Source organism: Petaurus breviceps, unplaced genomic scaffold (genome assembly GCF_028583685.1).
Source record: "Petaurus breviceps papuanus isolate PSGF00001 unplaced genomic scaffold, PetGlider_PUasm1.0 91041, whole genome shotgun sequence".
Taxonomy (NCBI): Eukaryota; Metazoa; Chordata; class Mammalia; order Diprotodontia; family Petauridae; genus Petaurus; species Petaurus breviceps.
In genome coordinates this window covers 18,180,593-18,186,939 of record NW_027187400.1, presented here as the reverse complement: position 1 = coordinate 18,186,939, position 6,347 = coordinate 18,180,593, and the positions used below count along the sequence as shown (strand labels likewise).

The 6,347-nt window shown below is 50.2% G+C and overlaps 1 protein-coding gene across 6 annotated transcripts in view; it reads right to left on the bottom strand.

The window, feature by feature from the left end:
* Window positions 1–6,347, bottom strand: part of ZBTB17 (zinc finger and BTB domain containing 17) — a 46,245-nt gene that overhangs the window by 7,030 nt on the left and 32,868 nt on the right. For 3 of the 6 annotated variants that reach the window (XR_011166590.1, XM_069078898.1, XM_069078903.1), the window contains 4 exons: window positions 4,326–4,629; window positions 1,808–1,996; window positions 1,086–1,235; window positions 722–826 (listed from right to left, as the gene is read on the bottom strand). Coding sequence is in view for 5 of the 6 variants with exons in the window: in XM_069078898.1 (XP_068934999.1) it covers window positions 722–826; window positions 1,086–1,235; window positions 1,808–1,996; window positions 4,326–4,629 (748 nt within the window). In the remaining variant the exon portion in view is untranslated. The remainder of the gene's footprint in view (window positions 1–721; window positions 827–1,085; window positions 1,236–1,807; window positions 1,997–4,325; window positions 4,630–6,347) is intronic. The other 3 variants (XM_069078899.1, XM_069078901.1, XM_069078902.1) reach the window with 1 other exon arrangement.

The window sequence follows — 6,347 nt, the reverse complement described above, 5'->3', positions numbered from 1 at the left end:
GAGAGAGAGAGAGAGAGAGAGAGAGAGAGAGAAAGAGAGAGAAGAGGAAAGGGAGAGACACAGAAACACAGAGACAGTCTTCCAAGGAAGGACTGGAATTGGCAGTGGAGGGAGGAGGGTGAGAGGCAGAGAGAGATTGCATTCTGGGAATGCCTGTACAGAGAAAGAAGGGACTAGGCAGTAAGTTCTTCAAGAGCAGTATTCAATAATTCAATTCAATAAAAATGTAGCATCCACCATCAGCAAAGTATAGTACTAGGAGCTGGGAGCTTGCCCAGGACTTATCCAGGGGGTCTACACACTGGAGTGACCCAATGTTTTCCCCTCCTAGACACAGACTGCTTCACCCCCAGGCTCCATCTCTGTATTTCCCTTCAAAGTCCAACTCGGACATCACGCTCTCCATGAAGCCTTCACTGACCCCTCCCCACGAATAACAGCAACCCCTTCTTCCAATCTCACTCAGCCCTTAGCTTGGGCCTCTCCTCTGTACTGAGCCCATTCTTGTCCCTCTCTCAACTCAATAAGCTCCTTGAGAAGAGGGTCAGTGCCCAGGTATCTTCTCCATAGGGTCAAGTTCAGTGCCTTGCCCATAGGAGGTCTTTAACAAATGTTTGCGTTTTCAAGGAGAAGGAGATGGGACCCGAGCCTGCAAGGGTGCAGTGGGGAGATCGTAGGAGGAACAATTGGCAGCAGGTGTGAAGGAAAGGCTAGTCTCTACCTTGCTGTGATCTCTGTGACAGGAGTGCCTCAAGGGGTGTGCCCACAGAGCTGGAGCTGGTTTCTGTAGGCAGCTGCTCCTCAGACTTGACATCCTTCTCTGCACCTGAGTGCAGGGAACACCATGAGTGAATGAGCAAGCAAGTGGAGCAGGGATTCATTCTTAATAACTTCATCCCTGAGACCTGCCCAGCTCTGAAATGAGGGTTCCATGAGCTCGAGTGTTTGTCCATCTTAGAGAATTCCTAATTCAGGGAAACTTCTTGCCCTTGAGAATGGACTACCAAGAGCTTGGCAGTGCCCACCCTGTCCAGTCAGTACAGGAGCTGCTCAGGTCAGGTCCAAGGGCCTTCCATACTACTCACCGAGCCCATCCCCTCTGCTCTCAGCTTGGGCCTCTGGCTCTCCACTGGTTTCTTCACTGGGCCTCGCTAGAGGGCCATACTCCACTCGGTCCAGCTCACTGAGGGTGCTGGCAGCAGCCTTCTTCTCCTCCTCAGCTTTCTTTTCTTCTCCTGAGGACAGAGGCACGATGTGCCTGTTCTCCAACCCACCCCGAGGAGAGGAAGCCCCTGCTCCTGGTGGCCCCTCCCTGAAGGAGCCAGCCTCAGCAACAAGCCCCACAGCCTCCTCCTCTCAATATTTCTTACCAAAAGTCACCCTCTTCCAAGGACACAGAGGCAGCCATCAATGAAAGACCTGAGACAGGAGGGGCAGATGGGGGAGGCTGGGAAGGGGCATAGGGAAATAGCAATGCTTTTTACTGGTGGAGGTATCAGAGGTGTCTAAACTGGTCATTTCACAGGTGAGGAAGTGAAGGTCCCCAGGGCAAGATGATTTGCCCACAGACACACAAATCACAACCAGGAGAGATAAGACTTGGACCCAGGTCTTTTCATTCCGTTTCCATTTCATACTTTCCAAAGCCCCTTTCTATCCCTTATCCCACAGCACCTGATGAATCAGGAGACAGGTACCACTATCTCCAGTTTTACAGATGAGACAATCGAGGCCTAGGAAGGTGAAAAGACCTGGCTAATAAGCAGGACTAAGGCCCAGACCTCCTGACTACCCTGGGCAGGCTTACCCTCGGGCTCAGGCAGTTCTAGTTTCTCCGACGTGCTGGAGGTTGCCACAGGAAGGGATTTAAGGGCATTGCACGCGCTGACAAGGTCCTGCATTTGAAGGAAGCCTGCCACAGCCAGCACATCCTCCACGTTCTCAGGGCTTAGGCTCAGCTTGGCTGTGTACATAAACTCCAGCACCTGCCCCAGACCTGCCAAGACACAGATGCTGGGTCAGGTCAGGGAACAGAACCCCCCCGACGGACAAATCTGCTGCTCACGTGGAAGTTTTCTAGAAGAAAACACTAGTCCTCTCCATCTTCCGCCCTGGGAATTCCTAGTCTTGTTGGTAGACACAAATGGAAAATGTGAAGGAGAGAGTAAGTTGGAAAGTCATGTGGGTCCCTGCTAATGATGGCTGGTGATCAGAAGGCAGTTTCACCTAGGGACTGGAGAAATCCCAACTCTAGAGCATCCCTGTGAGAAGGCAGCCCTCTGAAGTTAAAGCAATGCCTCCGTTCTGTCTCACTGTGGCATGGAGCTGACCCTAGATTCTTCAGGTACACCTGCTGAGCCTGGCGAAGCCAGAAGGAAGGGCTCTCGGGCCTCTCCTAGCCTCAATCCCTGCCTTGAGAGGTCATCAACCAACCGAGCCCTCTGGTCCTGATCTCTTTTCTAGCCTATGTTTCCAGGTGTAGCCCTAGGGGGCTCTTAGTAAGGAAGTGACCACCAGCTATGTGGATTAGCCCCTGATCTGCACCTGATGGTCCTCAAGAGTGACTGGGGACAAGTGCCAGGTGTGGGGACTAGCCAAGGTCACACGGGTAGGACGTGTCAGAGGCAGGACCTGATCCTGGGCTGACTGCCCACTCTCCCCCTTCCATGCTCCCGTCCAGATGAACGACTCTCCCACCTCAGTGGAACCTCTGGTTCATTCTTCCCTTTTCCTTCAACGCCCTCCTGGCGCCATCCGCAGCCACGTCCCAAAGCGACCTCCCCCAAACCCACACAGAACAGCACTTGCATGGTTCTGGCAACCTTCTCTATGCTGTGTATCTTGGAGATTCAAGCTGCTGTCTTATCTCACTACCAGACTCCTTAAGGGCAAAAACTGGTTTCCCTAGACTGTCTATCTCTCTGAGCACCTGGCAAAGTGTTCTGCACACAGCAGATCAGATGCTTAATGATGGCTTTTTATATTGTATTGTGTCACTATGCCTAGTGACAGGTTGTCTGTCTGTCATCTGGAGGCCAGCCTAGCTAAATGTGCAAGGGCTTATTCCTAAAAGCACTTACAAAGGTGATGATGAGCTCACCCCCAGGGAGTAAGGAATCTGTGAAGCAGTGAGCTCCATTCCTTCCTGACCTCATCCCTCCACCCCCAACAACTGTACTTTATCCCAAGGCCCATCGGGTGCCCTGACATCTGGCCACACAATGAAGACACCCAGGGATGGGGGGAGGGGGCTTTCCTCACGCCTTGGCCAGCGCTTGACTAGGGTGGAGCTTGGAGGACAGAAGACGGAGTGTATGAAGGAGAAGCAAAGGTCACTGAGATTAGAAAGGCAGGGAGGGAGTTACATGCCCTGACAAGTTCACAGCGGAAAAGGTTTGGAAACCCTGGTTCTAATGGCAAGCTCTTCTATCCTTGTCATCCTCATGCAGGGAGCTCTGGGAGCTTGGGCTCTAGAGCTCACAGGCTCTGAGTGACGTGAAGTTTGGCAAGAACAAGAATTCGAGTTAGGCTGTCACCCAGGACACACAGGCACAATGCTGTTTCTGTACTCTCTTTTAGAGTGGAGGATGCAGTGCTAGAAGGGCCATTCAAGATAATCTAGACTGCCACTGTATTTTTTACAGAGGAGGGCCCAGAGAGCAGTTAAACGACTTGCTCTGGGTCTCAGGGAAACTGAGAAGCTAAGCTGGGAATGAAAACCTACGCCCTTGGACTCAAAATCTAGGGCACATTTCTTTCCCCTTAAAAAAAAAATCCTGTTTCCAGCATGCTTAAACTGTCCCTCTCCCCGACACAAGTCATTACTTTGTGTTTGTTCAAGCTGAAACACTGAAAGCTCACATTTCTCATGGAAGCCAACACAGAAGAGGTAAGGAGGGGTCACACACTGACACATCCTGCCAGAGACACACACAAGGGCACACACTGGCTTGGGCCCAGACGGCACGGAAGGGGCTTTTCTATAAAAGAAAACCTAAGGACGTCTGAATCTACGTCTACCATCTTGTTCACTCATCTCATCTGCTCACCCCGTTTAATCTACTCTCCCACCCTTGTCTTAACCTAAGTTAGACAGCAGAGGTTTCCCCTGGGGCTATGAGGGCTGGACACGGCAGTGGACACATGCTGCCCCCTAGAGGACAGGGCTCTGGTGTGAGTGTCCTGTAGGGAGAGTTGCTGAACAGGCCAGCCCCTCTATGTGGTAGTGGGAGATTCAGCACCCCAGGGTTGGCACAGGAAAGCCCTGCAGCTGCAGAATGGCTTCCCACCTCCTGGCAGAACTCAACCAAGTGGAGCCCGGGTACCTGCCGCGTTACTGATGTCCAGATGCACCACGTCCTTCTGGTCCACAAAGAGCATCTTGAAGTACTCGCTGCAAGCCGCCAGCACAGCCTTGTGGGCCTTAAAGTTGATTCCGTCCACCACAAAGGTACAGTCACACAGCAGGCCCAGCTGCCGCTGCTGATTCAACTGCTCCAGGACCAGCTGGCTATGTTGCGGGAAATCCATGGCTAGAAGAGGAAAAGCCAGGAGGACAGCTGAGCCTGGGACCAGACTGGCCTTTATCTGTTCATCAGTCAGGGGGGAGAGCCAGAGGGAAGAGGCCTGCTGCAGGGTGACAGATTTATAAAAATAAAGAAAAGCCAGTTTTTTACTATGATTTTACAGACATACTCATCGATCCCTATGAACACGCTGGACTCCACTCCTCTTTCGAACCAATGGCTTTTTCCAAGGCCAAGATCACATGTCTAATTCACAGCAGACCAGGGACTAGAACCAAGGCCTCTTGACTCCTGGTCTAAGGCTTAGAACAAGGTAGTACAAACCAAGGTTGGGACAAAGAGGTGTATGCCATAGTTAGGGTGGGCAAGATCACAGTCTGCTCTAAGAAACTAGAAGAAACAGGACTGCAAAAATAAAAACTGCTTAGGGGCAGCTAGGTGGTGCGGTGAGTAGAGCATTGGACTTAAGAGTGTCGGCCCAGAGTCCGGAGGACCCCTGATTGATTCTGGCCTCAGACACTTAACACCCACACAAAAATACTAGCCTTGTAACCTTGGGCAAGTTACTTAACCCCAATTGCCCTCCAAAAAAGAAAAAGAAAAAAAAGAATAAAAACTGCTTGAGGGCTGGGTCCAAGCCCACAGCACAAGGATGTACAGAAAAAAGACATCAAAGGTGTTTGCTGAGATGAACTAGGTGCTAGTTCACTATGTATAGCTAATATTACAAGGTTCTGATCCCCAGGATAATTGTCAATAGTAAAAAAGCATTTATTGGGGTAGTGGGTGGGGGAAAAACAGGGAGAAAATGTGTAACTCAAAATCTGGTGGAAATTAATGATGTAAACCAGAAGTTAATAAAGCATTTGAAAATGAAAAAAAAAAAAAGCATTTAGCTCCTACTAAGTGCCAAGCATGGTGTGAAAAACTGGGCATACAATGAATAAAATCCTTACCCTCAAGGAGCTTACAATCTAATGGAGCTAAAAGCTCCAAAAGCTAAAAAGAAGAGTGGTGGGGAGGGAAGGAAGGGGAGAAATTACTTGGGCCAGGAGTAGACTGTCCTGGACCCCACCTCAAATGGAGGCCCTGGAGGCCCTGGCTCTGCCTGCCAGTAGTCTGTAGGTCCAATCTGAGGGGTGGAGGGTACTGATGAGATAGCCCATATTTTCATTACTAACTGCTCACCCCTCTTGGGACACAAACCTAGTGAGAGGTAAAGGTGGAAGGAGAGAGTCTGATAGCCCATGACTAGGAACCCAATAGTAACGGCCATTCCTTACTACCACTTATAACTGGGCTGCTGCTCCAAGATCAAGCAGCCTAATAGCCAACTCCAATAGCCCTTGTGACAATCCTCATCACCCTCAGCTTCAGAATCATCAAGTTTCTGGCTCCCCTCTCTAACTCATCCCTGGTATTTTAAAAGTTGATGCCTTTTGTATTAGTCATTTCCCTATGGGCAGCTAGGTGGCACAGTGGATGGAGAGTTGGGTCTGGGGTCAGGACGACCTGAATTCAAATCTGGTCTCAGACACTTACTAGCTGTGTGACCCTGGACAAGTCACTTAACCCTGTTTGCCTCAGTTTCCTCATGGCAAATTACTTCCGTATTCTTGCTAAGAAAACTCCAAATGGGGTCACAAAGAGTTGGGCATAACTGAACAACTGAAACGTTTCCCTTTATACTTCATATAGACCTCTATCCCCTGAGTCTTTCAATAAGAAAGCAAGCATAATCAACCTTCGAAGCAAACCAGCTAGACAAGCCACCCAATACAAGCAGAAGGCATGTGTGTCGCATCCACTGTTCTTTAAAAC